A 19,066-nucleotide genomic window follows, 5' to 3' on the forward strand; every position below is an offset into this window, starting at 1 on the left:
GAAATAAGGAGCGTTGAGAGACACTGCAGCAGCCCAGGGTGCCAGCCTCATGCCGGCTGGCCGTCCCCAGGGCCGCTGGCTGCATCCCAGGTGGGCAGCGCAGGGGCCAGTGTGGGGAGAGTGGGGGAGGGGAGGACAGGGCAGGGGCTGGGTCGGGAGGGGAGGGCGGGGCTGGGCGCCTCACGGGGCTCTGAGGTCGTCCCCACCGGGTGCCTGGCCGCTGCAGGGGGGCCCGGCCCTCCCGCCAGTCTCACCCCGGGGCTGCACCTGGACAGCAGGACGCTCATGGCCCCGCGGCCCCACCCCACTCTCTGTCCCACCTTCATCCCGCCCCCTGCAGCTGCTCCTCAGACCCGCAAGTGGGGGTGCCCCACCCCATCGGTGTCCGAGGCACCCCAGGGCGCTGGCAGCACCGCCTCACCGCTAAGTGAGCACCTGGTGCCCGCTCAGGGGACACTGGGCGCCCCAGCAGGGCGTGGCCCGGGATGGTGACCTGCGCAGCTGAGCTGGGCGGTGCCTGTCCTGCCCGGAGGAGGCCAGGCTTGCCTGGCGGCCCGCTGGCCCCTGCTCTGGCGCTGGGCAAGGGACTACCCCCCCATCCTCCGCGCGCTGATTGGAGCCGGGTGGGTACAGGAGGGGACGGCACGGTCCTCGGAGGCTCCCCTGGAGTACCACACCCGCCGTGGGTGCCAGGGCGGGGGTGAGGGGCGTGGCCAGCAGAGGGTCTCATCCAGGTCCTGCCACCTGTAGGGTCCCTGCCCTGCAGAGGGGCTGGCAGGGGCGGGGCTGCTCGGGGGCTGGGCAGGCACGGCCACTGGCTGGGCACTGAGGCCCCACTTCTGGTCCAGCTGGCCAGGTGGCCCTTATCTGCGGGGCTCCTGGGGGAACAAAGGTCACTTAGTTGCCCTGCTGTTCGCCCACGCCCGGCCCCAGCTCCCAATGGTGGCCGAGCCTGGGGAGCCGCCCCCCAGATTGCAACAGCGCCTCCCGCTGCGCTCACACCCCTGCTGGAGCAAGCAGGCTGCCCGCTGCGGGCGGTGGGTCCACCCGGCCTCAGCCCTGCACGTGAGGCACCTGCACGTGGCTCCAAGGAAGCAAGGCCGTCGCCCTGCGGCCCACGCATGACAGAGGGCATCCCAGGTGGCCGCCAGTGGAGGGCAGCGCTGGACACAGCCTGAGGGCCAAGCAGAGTGGACACGCGCAGGCTGGCAGAGGCCGTCAGCTCCCTGGGCGACCCTCACCTGGCGCAGGCAGCGCTGAGCTGGGCCTGCTCCCTGGGGGTTGCACGGTGGGCCTGGCCAGCCCTGGAAGACCCACAGACCGCCCACCCCTCCCAGGGGCCCCTGCCAGGCTCCAGGCTCAGCTCTGACACCCCACTCCGCCTCAGCCTTTTCCTGGAGCCTCCGGGCCACCCGGCTCCCTCTTGGCCCCCAGGAGGCAGGGGAGGGGGTGCCAGGCTTTGTGGGGGGCTTTGGGAAGGATGGAGCGAAGGGCCACATCCCGACCCATCCGCTCACTCATGGGCTCCCTGATGTCCCGGCCCGCTGCCCCACATGCCCTTGACCCCGACAGGAAGGAGGCCCCCGGTCCATGAGGTGGACTAGGCTCCTAGTGGGCCCAGCCTGGCCGGACCCTCCTGGAGGAGTCCAAGCCCAAGGGGAGGCTTTTGGGGACAGTAGAAAGACATGTCCCCCGGCACATGTGCAGGGAGGAGGGTGGGGGTCTCCCGCTGGCTCCCGGCCTGGAGGCGCAGAGGGTGAGGGCGCAGGCCTGGGCCCGCAGGGATGCACCTGCCCCTGCTAGGCGCCCTGGTCCAGCCCACGAGGCTGGTTCCTCCTGCCCCAGGTGACGGACAGGGGCCCTGCCCTCAGGCCTGCGAGGGTGTCCGGGCGCACAGGCTGAAACGCCTGCTTAGCTAAGGGCCCTGGGCCCGCGGCGAGTGCCAAGGGGCGTGGGGTCAGGGGCAGGTGCTGAGGGCGGGACGGGGTCCCCTCGCCACAGGACCCATCGGGCCTGGGAGAAGTGTGGGAGCAGCCTGCGTGATTCCCCCTCCCCTCCGGCGGGCTGGGGCGAGGAGGCTCCTGCACGGCCCGCAAGGGGACAGCGGGCTGCGACCCCGGGCCCTGGGGGGAGGCAGAGGAGCAGCTCCTTCCAGAAGGATGGGGACGGGGCGCGGCCTGGGGGTGTTGGCACACTTGGCATAGACACACACACGTGTGACTCACGACCCCCGCAGAGCGGCACACGTGCAGACACAGGCGCACGTGGACACACGCAGGGCACGGGTCAGCTACCCGGGTCTGGGCCGCCTGCCCGCCAGCAAGGGCCCTCTGGGCCGTGCCGCCCCATCACGCGGCGGCCCCCGGGCCTGGACACCGCCCTGGCCGCGGGGGGCAGGCACGGGCAGTGGGCTGTTGGCCGTGTCTGCGGCTCCCGGGCTCCTCCCCCGCCCGGCCCCGACACACGGGTGAGTGTGCGGAGGGTCAGGTCGCAGCACAAACAAGGAGGAGCCCGAGCCATCGACCGCCATCGACCGGCGCTCCCCGCGGCCGCAGGGCGATGCTGTGCGTGCTGCGTGTGGCCGGCGCGGCCCTGGGGCCCCAGGCGGCGGCCCGGGCGCGGACCATGGCCACCCACCAGCTGCGGGTGCCCCCGCCCCCGGCGCTGCTCCGGCCCCTGACCCTCCCCAGCCGGCTGCTGCTGGGGCCCGGCCCCGCCAACCTGGCGCCCCGTGTGCTGGCGGCCGGCGGCCAGCAGATGATCGGCCACGTGCACAAGGAGATGTTCCAGGTGGGTGTGGGCCGCCCGGCCGCCCCTCGCTCAGCACAAGGACGAGGGCCTGACCCGCGTGTCCCCCCAGATAATGGACGAGATCAAGCAAGGCGTCCAGTACGTGTTCCAGACGCAGAACCGCCTGACGCTGGCCTTGAGCGGCTCCGGCCACTGCGCCCTCGAGGCTGCCCTGGTCAACATCCTGGAGCCGGGGGACTCCTTCCTGGTCGGGGTCAACGGCATGTGGGGGCAGCGGGCCGTGGACATCGCCGAGCGCATCAGTGAGCTGGACACCCTCGCCCGTGCCCCCCTCCCCGGGGCCCCTCCCGGGCGTCCCCCCACCCCCAGTCACTGCCCCTCCAGGCCCTCTGCTCCCCAACACCAGGGCCTGCGGTGTGCACACGGGGTCACACCCTCTCTGCCCTGCCCCCAGAAGCCCGTGTGCACCCGATGGTCAAGGGCCCTGGAAGCTACTTCACGCTGCAAGATGTGGAAAAGGTACCGGGGGCCGGGGGCAGCGGCAGGTTCCAGGGCCGGCTCAGGGCGGGGGTGGGGCCCTGGGGGCCTCGGCTCTCCCAGCTGAGGTACATGCCTGGGGGGCCGGCGGGTGGGAATCCTGTCAGGGGTCTGCAGAGCCAAAAGCCCTGACCCCTGGAGGCCAGAGGAGGGCCCCGGGGTCAGTCCCAACCAGCCAGACCCGGGGACGCGGCTGGCCTCTCGCTGGCGGCAGGCGCCACAGGGGGTCTGGGTCGCGCCTGTCTCCGGGCCAAGCCCTCCTCTGGGAGCCGCCCCAGTGCCAGCAGAGGGGTGGCAGGCGCCGCCCACCAGGTCACTCTCCCGGGGGCCCCTGCCCAGGAGCAGACCTTGGGGCCCCGCTGGGCCTCAGCCGGCTCCTCTGTCCCCAGGGCCTGGCCCAGCACAAGCCGGTGCTGCTCTTCCTGACCCACGGGGAGTCCTCGAGCGGCATCCTGCAGCCCCTGGACGGCTACGGGGAGCTCTGCCACAGGTGGGCCCCCCGCCTGCCCCCCGGCCACCCGGCCTGCCTGCAGTGTGGCCGGGGCCCCCCCGGGTCCTCAGAGGGGCGGGCTCCGAGCTGACCCTGCCCCGGGTCCAGGCCTAGGGGCCAACCTCCCCAGAGCCCTCCCCACCCCCGCCCCCACACATGGGGCACAGGGCCGAGGCTGGATGGGCCCCCCACCTCAGGCCTGCTCTGGTCTGGTGGGGGCTTGAGCCCGCCGTGGCCACCCGGCACCCGGCAGGGGCCGGAGACGGGCGTGGCTGCTGGGCGACGCGAGGCTGTCGTCACCGCTGCTCCAGGATGGGGCGCGGCCCCAAGCTGACCAGGCTGTGCTGGCCGAGCGCGGCAGCAGCCCCCTGGGCTCGACCCCCGAGGCCCACTCTGCCTGTCCAGGGATCCAGGCGGAAGCCTGGAGGTGCGGGGGGCCGCCTGGACCCGGGCGGAGCATGAGCCCTCCCTGCTCTCTGCGCCCACCCAGGTACGGGTGTCTGCTCCTGGTGGACTCGGTGGCATCTCTGGGCGGGGCCCCCATCTACATGGACCAGCAAGGTGGGGCGCGCAGCACCGCGGGCCGGGCGGGCGGGAGCCAGAGCCTCTGGGTGGGCAGAGCCGCCGCAGCTGTCGGGGCCGCCTCCTCCTCCAGGCCAGCCCATCCCCGGGGGGGCACTTCTGCAGACCCCTGCTTGCCCCTGCGGGGGCTCGACCACCAGGGGCCTGGCTGTCCCCCACCCCAGGGAGCAGCCCCCCCACCCGTTCGGAGCCTTGGTGGGTGTGTCCTGGGCAGCAGGGCCCCCCCCCCGGAGGGGCCCGACCTCAAGTGTGGCTCTCACCCCACAGGCATCGATATCCTGTATTCGGGGTCCCAGAAGGCCCTGAATGCCCCCCCAGGCACCTCGATTATCTCCTTCAGTGAGAAGGCCAAGTGAGTGTGGGTGCTGGGCCCCCAGGGCTGGGGGGAGAAGGGGCACGCTCAGAGGGCCTCCAGCCCTGCCCTGGCAGGTGTCCCCGTAAGGTTCCCCCTGCAGATACCCCCGGCAGGTGCCCCCCCCGCAGGTACCCCCAGCAGAAACCCCCAGAGGTGCCCCCCGACAGGTACCCTCGGCAGGAACTCCTCTGTAGGTGCCCCCAGCAAGCACCCCTGGGCAGGTGCCCCAGACAGGTGCCCCCAGCAGGCGCCCGAGCTCGGGCCGGGGAGCGGTGGCCGAGGCCGAGGCGGTGAGGGCCTGGGCACAGGTGGCCACGCTGGCTGCAGGGAGATGCTCTTCACAGGGGCTTGGGCTTGTGTGGGACGCGGCCTGGCCCTGGCGTCGGGACGAGGCGAGCCGGCCTCCCTCCGCCCCCCGCCAGGTGCCGGGAGCTGAGCCGGAGGACATGGACGCCTGGGCCCACTGCAGCCCCAGCGGGAGTCCCCACATCCCGGGGTCCAGACCCGCGCCAGGCTGGGTGGGGGCGGGAGGAGACGGGTCAGGCCCAGAAGGCTCCTGCCGCGGCCGCACCCAGGACCTCACAGACACCCCCGGTGGGACCGGGGCTTGTGTGCTGGTGAGGTGGGGGGCCGGGCCTGAGGTCGGGCCGGCCTTGCCGCCTGGAGCTGTGCGAGCAGGTGCGTTTCGGGCTTGGAGAGGGGGTCACCAGACTTGGGGAAGGGGCTGGACACCGGGGGTGCCGTGCTGGCCCCTGGGCGCAAACACGCCTGCAGCACCAGGTGCCGGCTGGGCCTCGGACTCTGCAGCCGCCAGGCGCTCAGGCCACTTCTCCCCCAGGAGCAAGATCGACGCCCGCAAGACGAAGCCTTTCTCCTTCTACCTGGACATCAAGCTGCTGGGCAACTTCTGGGGCTGCGACGACCAGCCGCGGACGTGAGGGCGGCGGGCAGGGCTCTATCCACCCCCCTCGCCTGCTTACGGGGCTCCAGTCCCTGTCAGGCCCTCACCCCGGCCGAGGCAGGGCCCCGCCAGGCCCCACCGCCCTCCCATGGCCGCCCCTTCCCACGGTCTTGCAAGCACCTGGGCCCAGCCTGCCCCCGCTCCCCTGCCCTGTGACTCAGTTAACCCACCTGGGGGCAGGAGCGCGGGAGCCAGGGCTCTGTGAGGCAGCTTGGCCACGTCGCCCACAGCAGGGGCCGAGATCCGGGGCGTGGGCAGTATGGGAGGGAGCCCTGCCCATGGGCCTGGTGGGACCCGTGGGAGCCTCCCCGACCCCGCCAGGCTGCCAGGCCCCAGCCCTGACAAGCAGCCGCCCCCGCAGGTACCACCACACCACCCCCGTGGTCAGCCTGTACAGCCTGCGCGAGAGCCTGGCCCTCCTGGCCGAGCAGGTGCGCTTCCGGGGCTGCTCCGGGCAGCCGGCCAGGGACGCCACGGGGCGGCGACGGGCCTGCTGGCCGAGGGGCGGGAGGGACAAGGCCGTGCAGTGAGCCCAGGTTGCTTCAGGAGGCAGAGTGGGCCCCGCCGAGGGGGACAGCCAAGGTGCATGGGCGGTATCAAGAGTGGACAGTCCTGCAGCAGCGTCCGTCCTGGGGCAGGCACGGCAGCGTGACAAGGGCCTGGCTCTGCTGGGGGCAGTGTCCACACTCTGTGGCCCAGGCTGCAGGAGATAGGACCCAGTACCCTGCTGCCCACGCTGGCCGCCTCAGCCGCTGTCCACCCCAACAGGGGACGGAGGGGTCTGGGGCGCCAGGGTCACAAGGAGGACAGAGAGCCGGGTCTGGGCGTCAGCGTGGAGGGGAGGCCGGGCCCCGTGGAGCACAGTGGGGGCTTGGGGCAGCAGGGCCGCGAGGGGGCAGGTGGGCCGGGGCCCGGGTGTGGGGACGACCCTCTTTCCCCCCTTCCCCTGCCCCTCCCCAAGGGCGTGCCCCCCGAGGGAGGAGGGTGCCCGAGCCCTAGTTCTGGTCGCTCTTGCCTGCGTGTCCCCTCCCCTGGGCAGCTCCCTGCTCCAGCCAGGTGCCCTCGCCTCCCCCAGGGCCTCAATAACTGGCTGGCCAGTGTCCTCCGGCTGGCCCGGTGTCCTCCGCCCACGCCCACCTACCTCCACGGGCGCCCAGGGACAGGACAGGCCTCCCCTCCCCCCAGGACAGGCCCCACACCACAGCCGGCGTTGCGGGAGGAGGGCGGCACGGGCAGGAGGGCCCCGCTCCGGCCGCCCACACCGCCCGCCTGCCCGCAGGGCCTGGAGAACAGCTGGCGGAAGCACCGGGAGGCCACCGAGTACCTGTACGGGCGTCTGCAGGGGCTGGGCCTGAAGCTCTTCGTGAAGGACCCTGTAAGGGGCCCGGGGCGGTGGGCGGGGGCTCCGGCCAGGGCCCTCTCGGTGGCTGGGGGGGCCTCTGAGCGGGAGCCTCTCAGCTCCCCAGCCCGGGGTGGTGTCTGGACACCCCGTGGGGGCAGGGGTGGTTAGAGGTGGGGCACCCTACTCCTCCCCACCCCCACCTGACCCCCGCTGGGCTGACCGGGCATCCCACAGGCCCTGCGGCTGCCCACCGTGACCACCGTGGCCGTGCCCGCCGGCTACCAGTGGAAGGACATCCTGCAATACCTCATGGACCACTTCGGCATCGAGATCATGGGTGGCCTGGGGCCCTCGGTGGGCATGGTGAGTGCCCGGCCCCGGCCGCAGGGGAGGCTTCCCACACCGGCGCAGCTGGCCACAGGGGCCAGGGGGTGGGGCCTGGGGGTCAGCAGCTGCCTGGGAATTGGGGGAAGGGCAGCCGCCTCCTCCCCAGTCCTGTGAGGTGGGGGAGCGGCTTCTCCGCTTCTCCCCAATGCCCTTCCTCAGCCCCTGCCCCCTGGTTCCTGCCCCCTGGTCCCTGCCCCCCGCACTGCCCCCCGCTGGCTCCGCTGTGCCCGCTGAGCGGGTGGTTCTGAATGACCCATATGGATGCCCCGAGGCAGAGGGAGGACAGCTCTGCAGGGCGGGCCCTCCGGGGGACCAGGGCAGCACCCATGGGCTCCCCGTGCCCAGCTCGGGGCTGAGCCTGCGCCCGCGCCAGGTGCTGCGCATCGGCCTGCTGGGCTACAACGCCACGCGCGAGAACGTGGACCGGCTGACGGAGGCGCTGCAGGAGGCGCTGCAGAACTGTCCCCGGAACAAGCTGTGACCCGGGGCGGCCCGCAGAACCGCCGCCAGGCGCCAGGCGTGGGCTCCGGCCTCCCAGGAGTCAATAAAGAGTGTCCGCCCACCCCGCCGGCCTCCGCTCCCTCGCCTGCCCTGGCGGCTGCGCCTCTGCTCCAGCCCTGCCCTGCCCCGCCCCGCGGCCCTGCCTGGGGGACCGCACGGCCTCAGGCTGATCTCGGGGCCTAGGGCGCAGGCCCGTGTCCAGGCCAGCGAGCAAGGACGTGGCGGGGGTGGGTGGCCAGCCCCCGCCCAGCGCCCTCCTCCTCTGCCCGGCTCCCCTGACCTCTGCCCCTTGCCCTCACCGACCCCCTCTGCCCTCCCCGGAAGCTGCAGACCCAGCCAGGTCCACGCCCGCAGCCCCCGGCGTCCCTGACGGACGCCCCAATACTGCCGGTCCATGTGGGCAGCAGCGCCTGAGCCACGGGCGGTGCTGGTGGCCCCCAGGAGAGGCGGGGCTGCCCAGAGCCCACGCTGCCCCCTCAGTGCTGCGGTCAGAGCAGGCAGGACCCTTGGGGCAGAACGTGGAATCCGGCGGCCCCCGGGGGCTCCCGCCTCTGTTCTGCCAGCCGCCCTGCCTGGTCGGTTTCCCCAGAGTCAGCCGCGGTGGACGGACTGCAGGCCTGTGGGGGGGCCGGGCTGTGCGCGGGGGGAGGGGGCTGGGGGGGCCGGGCTGTGCGCGGGCCTGGGCCGCCCTGCTTGGGGCTAGAGTAAGGTGCGCGAGGAGGCTGGGTGTGCCCCGTCTTCTGCTCTCGCGGGGAGTCACGGGAGGGCTGGGGCGAGCGGGCGCGCAGGGGAGCTCCGGCCGCCGGGGCCTCGCTGGCCAGGGGTCTCCGTCCTGCCCCTCCTGGGCTTGAGCCTCCCGCCCCAGCCCCCGTGAGTCCGGATGTGGGGGGCGGCTCCGGGGCCTCCGCTCCCGTGAGGCGGCTCTCCTGCTCCCCCTTCTCCCCGCCCCCTCTGCCCCTCCCCTGCGGAGTGGCGCCTGGTGGCCGTGGCCATCTGTCCCAGGGGCCCCAGAGTCGCCGCGAGCGCCTGCCCGGTTGTCGACTCCTCACCCTAGTCCTGTCTTTCAAACGAGGCGGTGTCCCCAGGAGGCCCCGGGTGTGGGTGCCGCAGCTGCCGGGGCCGGGCTTACAGCTGAGGCGGGACACGCCAGCGGGGGACACCGCGGGCCGGGCTCGGACTGACCCGCCCACGCCAGAGCCAGCCCCACCCACCCCGCCCGGCAGCTGCGCGCCCCTGCTCGGTGTCCGCCTGCAACGGGCGCCTGCCCGCACCCACGGGGAGGCCGGAACGCCTGTGTGACCCCAGTCCCGCACCCCCAGCCTTTGGGGCCCCGTAGCCTTCAGAGCTGTGTCGTCGGCGCTGCCTGGGGCTCTGGTGGGGGTGCTAGAGCCGTTAAGGGCAGCAAAACCCTCAGAATCGCGTGCGCGCCGGCTGTGCCCGGCAATGTAGGTCTTTTAAGACCACACTGGGCACTGCAGTCCCGGGAGGCCTCGCACCCGCGCCTCACACCCTGCCGGCCCCGCATGCTGCCCTGGCGACCCTGCGCCCCTCCGCTCCTCGCGCCCCCTTCGCGCCCTCCACAGTCGCCAAGTCCGGCTGTTTCTTCATGGCTTTGCTTGGGTTTTCTTTGCAGATAATGAATAATGCGGTTCTGCTGCCCGTGTTCAGCGCCTGCGTCTCAGTCCTGCCCAGGCCCAGCGCCCGCCAGCTGCTCGGGCCCGCCTCCTGGGGTCTCCAGGCTCCCACAAGGGTGCTCCCCAGCCTCGGCTCCCATGTAGGGGGTTCCCAGAGGTGCCACGTGGGGCCCACATGACAGGGCTGGAAGGTCTCCTGGCCGCGAGTGCCCACTTGCGCCGCCTGACCACAGCCGCGCGAGGCCCGGGCCACTGCGCCCCGCAGCCCTGGCGCCGCCCTCCCTCCTGTGTGCGGCGAGCCCCGCTGCTCCCCTGCCGCCGTGCCCCGGCCCGGACCTGAGCCTTGTGTCTCCACCGTGGGGCGCGGCGCCCCCGAGGCCACCGCCATCTCACACGCGGCCAAAGCCCAGGCCGTGGGTGCCCCGGGTCTCAGCTGCGGATGTCGCCCCACGAAGCCTCCACTGCGGCCAACACGCAGGCCGCGCGGGTTTGGGGGTCAGGACAGGGCGTGCAGTGGTGTCAGGCCGGGGTGGGGCCGAGCTGGCGGGTGGCGGTCTGGGGAGTGCGGCGCCGCGGCCCTGGGAGGCTGGACCATGCCGGGGGCCGTGCGGGGTGGTGGCCTTGGCCGAGCGCTGCCACACAGCACATGAACATGGGAGTGACCCCGGTGGACTGGACACTCGTGCCATCGCGGTCAGCGTGGTTCGTGAGCCTCTTTTGCAGGCCCCCTCGAGCCAGGAGGGCGGTGGCCTCCCTGTCCTCGCAGCAGCGTGGACACAGACCCCTGGCCCCACAGCGTCCGGCCCTGGGAGTCCCCGCTGGCAGGTTCCCCAGCCTGGCTGGCTGCGGCCCACAGAAAGGCTCACAGGAGCCGCACCATGTCCGCGCTGAGAGCCTTCGGGCCCCCCCTGCCGGGGGACCCGGCAAGCGGCCGGGGCTCAGGAGCCGAGTGGGTGGCACTGGAGGCCAAAGGGGGTGGAGAGAAAAGTGGAGCTGGAGACGGGGCCCCAGCCCCGGGGCTGCCTGCAGGCGAGGGCTGGGTGGAGGGGGCCGCCGGGGGGGCGTCGGGCCGGCAGACAGCGAGAGGGGTCTTGGGAGCATGGAGGGGTTGAGATTGCTGTCTGTGCTCGGGGCCCCCCGGACCCCCACTTCCGGGAACAGTCCACCGAGACACAGGAGAAGGCCGGGGCCGCCCCGCCGGGGCGCGGGTTTATTAGGTGCTCCCGCAGGGGACATGGGCAGGGACGCGGCGCCAGGTGGTCCTGGGGCCGCCCCGGGTCCGGCTGCCAGCACCCGGAGCTCCAGGGCCCGGGGCAGTTCGGGGTGCTGGCTTCCACGCCCCTCCCCCAGCGCCCGCGGAGGGAGGCCCGTCCCCCCGAGCCGCGGAGCCAGGGCCTCGCCGACAGGCAGCCGGCACGGCCGGGCGGCTCAGCTCTCCCCGCCGCCGAGTGCCCTGGTCTTGCGGAAGATGTTCTGCATGGCCGAGACCCGGTCCTTGTCCTGGATGTGGAAGACCTGGAACTGCGGGCGTGGCCAGAGGGCCAGAGGGCCAGGGGCCGGTCACAGCCGGGTCACCTCGCCCCGACCCGCAGCCCCCTGCCTCCGGGCCTCTGCCCGCGCTGTCCCCCTGCAGCTGGACCTGCCTGGGTGCCCCCTCCTGCAGCGCGGGAGGCTTGACACCCGCCCCCCACGCACCCCACCAGGGCCGTGCCTGCTCTTGGGGAGGGGTGGGCGCTGCGGGGTGGGGAGGAGAGCTGAGCAGAGCTGGCCACTTTGTGGAACTCCTAGAGGGGCGGCTGGTGAGCAGCCCGGCACCGCCTGGTCACCGGGCGGAGGGACAGAGGGGGCACAGCCATGGGTCTTGAGTCCAGGGAGGCAGCAGGGAGCGGACCCTTCATGAGGAAGGCACCCCAGAAGGCAGATGGGGCTCTGGGTGCCCCCCACCCCACGCGGCTTGGGGTGGTCCTGCTGGGGACGGGCGTGGGCCTGCCACCTGCCTCTAGGCCCCTGGCCGTCGCCCCCTGGCATGCGCCCCCACAATCCGCGGGTCCAGAGGCCAGGGGTCCCCGCCCTCCCCGGGGCTGGGCCTGGAGCCCACCTTGTCCAGCAGCACGTCGAAGTAGGCGGTGGCCCAGTAGGCGGGGTCGCTGGCGGGCAGCTGCAGCAGCGCCTTGGCCCCGCTGTCGACGCGCGGCGGCGGGCTGCGGCCCAGGTGGGTGGCGTGCAGGCGCAGGGCCGCCTCGGGCTGGCTGGCGAACAGCTCCACGCGCCGGTACAGGGCGTGCAGGTCCAGGCCAGCGCCCCGCAGCAGGTTGTGCTCGGGCCGCAGGAAGTGCGGCAGGTTCCGCGTGGCCAGGCAGCACAGCAGCACCACCAGCAGCCGGTACACCGCGCCCTGCAGCTCCACCCAGTCCTCGGGCGCCGGGAACAGCGCCGCGGCCCACAGCAGCACCGTCTGCGGCAGGCAGGTCGGCCTCACTGCCCGCCCGCCTCGGCCCTGCACCTCCGCCCCACTGGGCCGTCCTCAGCCCTGGCCCCGCACCCAGGACAGAACTCAGGCCCCTCGGGGATTTGGACCTTTCCCATCCTCGCCCGCCCACCATGGCCCCATGCCCGGCTGAGTGCCCAGGGGTGCCTCACACCTCCCTGCGTCCCCTCCCCCTCCCCCAGCCCCCACCTGCGCCCCTCTCGTCCCCCCAAGCCAGAAGCTGCTGTGCGGAGCACACTGCCCTCTCTGCAGCCCCCACCTCGCTCCCTGCTGGCTTGGGCGTCCGAGCCCCTCCCCCACTCTCCCCAGCACCCTGGGGCCAGGGAGCAGCAAAGAGCGACACCCAAACTGGCCGGTGCCATTGGGGGTCCCCAGTGTCCTTTCCGACCCCAGGCTGGGGAGGCGCCTCCAGGCTGACTCCGGTGGGCTCCATGTGGGCCCTGGGGCCTCGCTCCTGGGAGCCGGACACCCCATCAGACCTCACCCAGGCCGCCAGCACCCAGGGCCAGCGGCACCCAGCCCGGGCCTGCCCACGGCCGCAGTGCCCTGCACGCACCTGCAGGTGGCTGGAGGTCAGGCCAGGGTCCTGGCCGCCACGGCGCCAGCTCTCGTGGTTGACTCGGTCCAGAATGGCCAGCCCGTCCAGGCGGTGGCCGGGGAGGGAGCCCAGTGCGCCCATGAGCCTGGTGAGCAAGGCGTCCGTGGAGAGCCTGAGAGACACACACCGCTCTGCCCAGGAAGCAGCGCCCAGGCCCGTCTCAGGGGGCCAGCCTGGCCAGCCACAGCCACTGTGGGCCCTGAGAGGCCCAGGTCCAGGACCCGTGGGGTCCCCGGGCTGGACAGTCACTGCCAGTGCCCCAGCCTGCGGGGGCCGCATAGGAGAGGTCAGTTCCCAAGTCCAGGCCCAACCAGACCACCCTTCCATTGCCACAGGAGTGGCCACCCCATGGTCTGGATGAAGCACCTGCTCTGCACAAAGATGGCCCAAGGAGGGCCCTCAGGAACTCACGGCCCCCTGCTGACCCCAGGGACGCTCACGGCCACCTCTGCCTTTCCCACCGCAGAGACCACAGACGGGCTCTTCCCCTCCAAGCAGGAAGTCTCCACCAGTGACTCCTGCCCGCCCCACAGCGGCCCAGGCACGGGCAGGCCCAGCCAGAGCACCTCTGGCAGCTGGTCCAGCAGAGCCAGCCAGGAGGGCTGTCCCCACCCGAGGTGCGGTCCCAGGGCTCAGCTTGCCCAAGTGCGTGCGGGCCCCGCTGGGCCTCCCCATCCCCGCAGGCCGCTCCCAGACTCCGGGGCAGAGGCCCCGACAGGCCCGGGGCCGGGGCAGCCGTGGGGGCCGTGTCAGCCCTGCTCTGGGACTCGGCCACACAGACACGTGCCCAGGCTGCCGTCCACGGTCTTTGCCACGTTCCCTCCAAGCGAGGCGCTGAGCTGGACAGGGCAGGGGCCCGGCTGGTGGCCTCACTCATGGGGTCTCTCCCATCCCTCCTCCCTGCCCGAGCCACCCACTGGCAGCACAGGGGCACAGCTCCCCATCCCTGCAGCACCAAGGGGTGAAGCTGGCCCCGTCCAGGCCCAGCCACCCCAGGTGCGAGCCGGCAGCCTACCTCCAGTGCTGGGCGCTGGCCGGCACCAGGGCCACCTCCTGCTGGGCCGCCCTGCGCAGGCTGCCCTCGGGGAATCCGCGTGCCCGCTGGGCCTCCTCCAGCGCGGGCACCCTGCGCCTCACCCGCACCACGGGCACCACGCCGAAGCGGAGCGTCCTCCAGCCGCCGCACACCAGCAGGGTCAGGCGCAGCGCATCCTCTGGCAGACTGGCCACGCTCAGGGAGCCTGCAATGACCGCCGGGGCTACCTGGGCCTCCCGCCGGCCCCGCCCCTCACCCCGCACCACCCCTGCCCACCTGCCCTCTCATCCCCCCCCCCCCGCCTCCGCCACAGGCCCCCTCATGCCCACGCCAGGACACTGCCCCCAGCCCCTCCACCACTCCCCCCCCCCGCCCCAGCCGCCCTCCAGCATCGATGGCTGAACTGTGCCCCCAATCCCTGTGTGGCCCTGGAGGGGGGCCTTGTGGGGCTACAGTGAAGGGGTCCTGGGGGCCGGCCTAGGACCTCATCATAGGGGCGGGTCAGGCACTCGGGGCAAGGCCACGTGGGGCCCGCGGGCCTCGGCTGCCCCTGCTGCCTGAGCGGCTCTGGGCTGCTGGACGCCTGGGTGGACAGGGCCCACTGCTCTCCGTGTGCGGCCAGCTCTGCCCCATGGTCGGGGCACGGGGGCCCTCTGCGACCGCCCTCCCCCACCTCCCCCAGGGCGGCGGCCGGGTCTCCTGCAGCTGCCCCAGGGGCCCCAACCCCTCTGCGAGTGGCCTCCGTGCGCCGTCCCTGGGTGTGGGCCCAGGTGCTGCCCCCAGGGCTCCAGGGTCCCCGACACTGGGGTGTCAGCTGCTGCTGGGGACGGGGGCCTGAGCCTGGCAATCTTGCCAAGGCCTGCAGCAGGGCCTCCGTTTCTAAGTGGCTTGTTTTCAAGGCCACACCCCAATCCCAGGCCTCCTCACTCTTCCAGGAGTCTTGGGGGAGGGCTCCAGGGCTCCCAGCACCCAGGGGCTCCCCCCATGGTGCTGGGGGGTGGGGCCATGCGCCAGGCCTGAGCCATGGGGACACCGGTGGCAGTGCCAGCCCCCGGGAGTGGCTGAGACCAGAGCTGGCAGGTCCCGCCTGCGCCCACACCTGTCGTGTCCCTGGGCCCCGACCCCTCCCTGACAGGTGCCTCCACTGTCTCAGGGGCTGGGGGTGCGGGGAGACCTCGCCCCCTCCCTGACATGTGCAGCTGCCGCTGGGTCTGCGCGGCACAGGAGGATGATGGGGCAGAGCCGGGGCCGAGCCCCACGGACACCGGGGTCCTCAGGCGTCCACAGGCAGAGGTGGGGGCTCTGGTGACAGGCCCCAACCTGCCGCCTCCTGTCTTCAGCAGAGAGGAAGCGCGAGGGGCGAGCCGTGCCGGGCACCCAGGTCAGCGCTGTCAACAGGGCAGGCGGGGTCCCTACCCAGCTGGGCCGCGGTCAGGGCTCAGGGCCAGCGGACGGGGCCTGCCTGGGAGAAGAGGCGGCAGCCAGCGAGGTGGGGCTGCCCTGCTGGTCACCCCAGCCCGGGCTCCGCGGGGCCGCCCCCGCTGCCCAGGCCCCCAGCCCGGCTTCTGCTGGGTCCCTCGCCCTGGGCCTGTCTCCCCAGCCTGGTGGGGGCCATGCCACCCCCACGGCCCTCTGGGCCTCCCGCAGCTGCACAGCCGTGGTGGGGGGCTCCCTTCTGTCAGCAGCGTTGTGTCCGTGACCCGCGGTCAGGCGGGAGACCGGCCACTCCCCGCCCATCCCTGTCCCTCCTGCCTGGGCCCCCACCTGCCTCACCGGTTCCCAGGCGGCTGCACTTCCGCCCAGGTGAGTGCCGGAGCGGCCCTGGAATTCCCCGCGCCTCCCTGGTGGGTGCGGTCAGCGCCTGCTCCCCTCGAGGGCGGTGGGAGACGCAGAGGCAGAAGTGACCCTGCCGGCTGCCCACAGTGGCTGCAGAGGAGCTGCCCGGCCCCGGCCGCGGGGATGCCAAGTGACAGGACACTGCAGACGGCCCCCCCGCCCCAGGAGGGGGGCTGGACCCCACGCCACCAGGTGGCCCTGTCGGCTGGACGGCGGTGCTGAGCCTACATGTTGGACAGCACCCCACTCCCGTCCTCTCCCACTCTGGCCTCGGGGCCAGAGTCCAGCCAGCCCACGCGCCTGCCCGGCGGTCCCCATGGGGACCAGGACCCAGGGCCCTGCCAGGACAGCCTGCCCCATGGCCGCCGCGCCCAGGCCCCGCAGCGTGCACACGCCACCCCCCACGCACAGCTGCTCCCCATGCTCGCGCCCCCCGTCGCCCCTCCCCCATGCACGCCCCCCCCCCACACCCCGCGGTGGCGCTACCTGGCGGGATGAGGCCGTGGTGCCTGCAGTGCACGAGCGCAGCCACCACCAGGGCCCTGAGGGTGTGCAGGACCTTGCCAGGCACGATGCGGCTGCAGTCCCCGGTGCCGCCCTCCGGGGCGCTGGCTACGTCCTCCGAGGTCCACGGCTCCAGGCCCGGCGCGTCCCGGGGCACGGCCAGGCGGCAGCGCTCCGGGCCACCCCCCGCCTCGGCCCCCAGCTCCTCGACCCGCAGCGCTGCGGCGTCCACCCGCAGGGGCACCTCCACCTCCAGAGGGTCCTCCGAGGAGCGCAGGGCGAACTGGAAGGCCCGCAGGCCGCAGCCGTAGTCCACCAGGAAGCGGGGGTCGCGCGCCTGCACCTGCTCCAGCACGGTCAGCAGCGTGTTCTCTGCGCGCTGGCAGTCCTGCGCCCGGGCCGCCTCCCGCGAGCGGATGGCGCGCAGGTAGTGGTGCCACGGGGACACCTGCGTGGCCATGGCGGGCAGGCGGGCGGCGTGTCCCGGTGGGCCCGGCTCGGCTCAGCAGAGCAGGACTCGGCGGCAGGGGCCCGGCCCCGCGGCTTAAATAGCTGAGCCGCCGCCTTTGAAGAGAAGTGAGTCAGCGCCCGCGATTAAGAATGTCGCCGGGGCAGGAGGCGGCTCCTCGGGCCACGCCCGCCCCCCACCGCTGCAGTCCCCCCACCCCCGTATCCCCACTCCAGGCATTGGGGGGGCAGCCATGGTTCTGAAAAGAGGAACCGACCCCTCCAGACGGGGAGGGGCCTGCGCTGGGGGCGCCTTTGCCCGCCCCTGGGCGGGGCTGGGTGTCCCCTGCCCCCCACCCGGCCCAGCCTGCCTGGGACCAGCCCCTGCACCTGGGCCTGGAGCTGCCTGGGGGCCTGGTCCCGGAGGCCCCGCCATCCACACCCTGGCCCAGAGCCGCCTCCCACCTGGCCGCAGGACCTGGGGGGTGCCGGGGGTGGGGGGGGCGTGCAGGGGTGCTTGGCCGGGAAGTCAGCTCCCAGCAGCCCAAGTGCAGCCCCGGGCACCCCAACGCAGGGGCCCCAACATGCGGGAGCTGCCCCACCCCAGGCGGCAGGCAGCACTCAGGGCTCAAGCCAGGAGCTTGGCAGCAGGCAGGGGCAGCTCTCCAAGCCCCCTTGGGCTCACTGCCTCAAGGCCTCATTTTCCGCTCTCAGACCCGGCCTGGGCTGCCTGAGCTGGCCCCGCCCCCGCCCCCACTGTCTCTCTGAGGCCCTGGCCTCCAGGGCACACTACCTGGGGGCATTGCCTGGGCCAGAGCCCTGCAGCCCTGCCGCTGGGCCCCAGGGGCCTCTGGACTGGGACTTGCAGGAACCCTGCACTGCCCGAGTCCACAGGAGGCCGGGCCACCTGGCCACCCCGGGGCCCATCCAAGATCTGTCCTCCCACCCCAACCCTGAGTAACGTCCTCTGCCCAGGGCGCCTCTGCTGTTGCCACACGTCTCCTCCCTCCCCTGGACTGTCCAGGGGGAAGCCTAAAGTGCGCGCCACAGCCTCCTCACCCGCCAGTGCTGCCTGCTGGGACAGGAGCTTCCCGCGCCCCAGAGGCCCAGCCCACGTGGGCGCTCGGGCCCTCTCCATCCCCGAGAGCTCTGCGCTGGCACGGTGGCCTCCTCAGTGTGTCCCACGGCGGGTAAGGGCCGCCCTATGCTAACTGGGCCAGGAAGCTGGGCAGGAGCTGCCTGGACCTGGAGTCAGCCAGAGCCAGGGCAGCACGTGCCTGAGGGGGCTACAGTGCCCGGGACTAGCACCCCACAGACCCCCAGCGGACCCCAGAGACCGGGACTGGCACCCCACAGACACTGGGGGACCTCAGCACCCTGGACCAGCACCCCGTGGACCCCTGGGGGGCCCTAGTCCCCCCCCCGAGGACCCTGAGGGGCCCCAGCACCCGGGACCAGCAACCTGGGCGGCGCCACAGGTCCCTGGGGCAGTGCAGAGAGCAGGATGGGGGCCAAGAGGGGTGGGCGCGGACAGCCTGGTCTTGTCAGCTGGCCCCACTGGTTGCCTGCCCAGCGGTCAGTACCTATGCGCTGTGCTGGGCGAGCTGGCCTCATGCAGGAAGTGTGAGGGCACCCTGGTCTGTGCGTGCGCCTGGCTGCTCCGTGACCCGTCCCACGCCCGCCCGGCCACTCCCTGACCTGTCCTCACACCCACCCGGCAGCTCCGTGGCCATCCCCACACACCAGGGGCTTAAAACAGCACAGGTTCCTCCTGTGGGGCCAGAGCATGAGGCCAAGGAGGGGCAGGCCGCTCCCCAGGGCTCTAGTGTCCACCTTCTGGCCTGGCCCGTCTGTTCACGGTGTCCTCACGCCCCGCTCCCGGCGACTGTGTCATGGCCCTCTGCCTCCTCAGCAGGAAGGAGGCGGCATCTGGGGCCACCAGACCTCTCGACTCTCAGCTCCATCTCCCTCCTCCACCCCGCAGGGCGGCCCCGGCCCACAGGCCCAACTCCGGACACGTGGGCCTTGCTGGTCCCTGCCCGCCGGGCTCACCAGGCCCTCCCAGAGTGCAAGGCCTCCAGCTCCTCGCCAGTGCTCAGACCCCACTGCCTCCGGGGAGCCGGCGGAGGCCGGCCTGGACCCGTGGGTCCCCAAAGGACAGGCCCCTTCGTCCACACTGTGGCAGCCTCCCTCTCCAGGACGCTGTGCCGGCCACACCGGCTGCCCCAGCTCCCGCGGCCTTTATACTCTACGGCGGACATGGCAGTTCAGGCCGGTGGAGGGGCCGCCCCAGCAGGGTCCCCTCTGCAGGCCGCTGTCCTGGGCAGCAGAGCCGAAGGCCCATGGCCCCGGTGGGTCTCAGGTGAAGCGGCAATGTCCATGGGCTGTACAAGCCTGGGGCCCGGGCCCCCATGGGCAGCTGGCCACAGCCTGATGCTGCTGCGGCCGAGGCAGGACACCTGGAAGGGTCAGCCTAGCCTGACCTCACAGCCAGGGCCAGAGGGGCTGGGCCTGTAGGAGCCCGTGCTTGTTTGCTCAGACTCACACCCACAAGGGCCAGAGGGCAACGGCCTCTGAGGTGGCTTCAGCCCTGGAGGCCTGCGGGGGCCAGGCTGGG

At 73.0% G+C, this 19,066-nt stretch overlaps 2 protein-coding genes across 2 annotated transcripts; one reads left to right on the forward strand and one right to left on the reverse strand.

Moving 5' to 3' along the window:
- Positions 1–2,589: 2,589 nt before the first annotated feature.
- Positions 2,590–8,064, forward strand: AGXT (alanine--glyoxylate aminotransferase). Its single transcript, XM_084255713.1, has 11 exons — positions 2,590–2,790; positions 2,861–3,053; positions 3,206–3,270; positions 3,678–3,778; positions 4,269–4,339; positions 4,628–4,712; positions 5,554–5,649; positions 6,038–6,107; positions 6,956–7,051; positions 7,253–7,381; positions 7,779–8,064. Exons 1-11 carry the CDS (start codon positions 2,626–2,628, stop codon positions 7,884–7,886), a joined length of 1,179 nt encoding a protein of 392 aa, XP_084111839.1. The 5' UTR covers positions 2,590–2,625; the 3' UTR covers positions 7,887–8,064.
- Positions 8,065–10,968: 2,904 nt separating this feature from the next.
- On the reverse strand, positions 10,969–16,471 carry MAB21L4 (mab-21 like 4; the record flags this gene model as incomplete). The annotated part of the gene is made up of 5 exons (XM_084246951.1): positions 15,985–16,471; positions 13,642–13,867; positions 12,585–12,738; positions 11,639–11,995; positions 10,969–11,061 (listed from the first exon to the last, which is right to left on the reverse strand). The coding sequence occupies exons 1-5, from the start codon at positions 16,460–16,462 to the stop codon at positions 10,969–10,971; spliced, it is 1,308 nt and encodes a 435-aa protein (XP_084103077.1). The 5' UTR covers positions 16,463–16,471.
- Between the last annotated feature and the right edge of the window lie 2,595 nt (positions 16,472–19,066).

Source organism: Talpa europaea, assembly GCF_964194135.1.
Source record: "Talpa europaea genome assembly, chromosome: 1".
NCBI classification, from domain to species: Eukaryota; Metazoa; Chordata; class Mammalia; order Eulipotyphla; family Talpidae; genus Talpa; species Talpa europaea.

Bases quoted from the DNA above. Each gene is read 5' to 3' on its own strand.
- AGXT (XM_084255713.1), top strand. From the start codon at position 2,626: ATGGCCACCCACCAGCTGCGGGTGCCCCCGCCCCCGGCGCTGCTCCGG. The intron at 3,054-3,205 runs GTGAGCTGGACA...CCCTGCCCCCAG, and splicing joins GGACATCGCCGAGCGCATCA to AAGCCCGTGTGCACCCGATG. The intron at 7,382-7,778 runs GTGAGTGCCCGG...CGCCCGCGCCAG, and splicing joins TGGGGCCCTCGGTGGGCATG to GTGCTGCGCATCGGCCTGCT.